Consider the following 417-nt stretch of genomic DNA (forward strand, 5'->3'; position numbering starts at 1 on the left):
CAGCAGGCCAATGACCAGGGGGTCATTCCAGTAATTGTGAAAGTCCCGGGCTTGTGGCACAGAGTGGGGGTTTCCTAGGAAGTAGCTCCTGACTGGGCGGCCACCTCCACTTTCCACTCTGTTCTGCCCGAGATCTGAGGTGAGCAGGGGCTGCTACAGGCCTTGACTTGCCCTCCCCCTGACCCCTTACCTGGAACTTCTCAGTGGCCTGCAGCCGCTCCTGCCATCGACTCTCCAACCTCTGCTCCAGCGCTGCCCTGCGCTCCTGGAGGCCACCGCGCTCCACCTGGAGCTGCTGCAATTCCAGGCGACCCTCGCGAGCGCCCTGCACAGCCTGACCCAAACGCTCGCAGGACTGACCCAGCGACGTCTCCAGATGAGCCACGCGCTCCTGATAGCCGCGCACCGCGCCGCGCC

The 417-nt window shown here is 64.5% G+C and overlaps 1 protein-coding gene across 1 annotated transcript in view; it reads right to left on the minus strand.

The window, feature by feature from the left end:
- Positions 1–417, minus strand: part of NES (nestin) — a 9,155-nt gene that overhangs the window by 7,378 nt on the left and 1,360 nt on the right. The window contains exon 3 of the mRNA XM_004693653.2: positions 191–413. Coding sequence (XP_004693710.1) covers positions 191–413 — 223 coding nt within the window. The remainder of the gene's footprint in view (positions 1–190; positions 414–417) is intronic.

The sequence above is a fragment of the Condylura cristata genome, unplaced genomic scaffold (genome assembly GCF_000260355.1).
Source record: "Condylura cristata isolate star-nosed mole 26May11 unplaced genomic scaffold, ConCri1.0 scaffold00040, whole genome shotgun sequence".
Taxonomy (NCBI): Eukaryota; Metazoa; Chordata; class Mammalia; order Eulipotyphla; family Talpidae; genus Condylura; species Condylura cristata.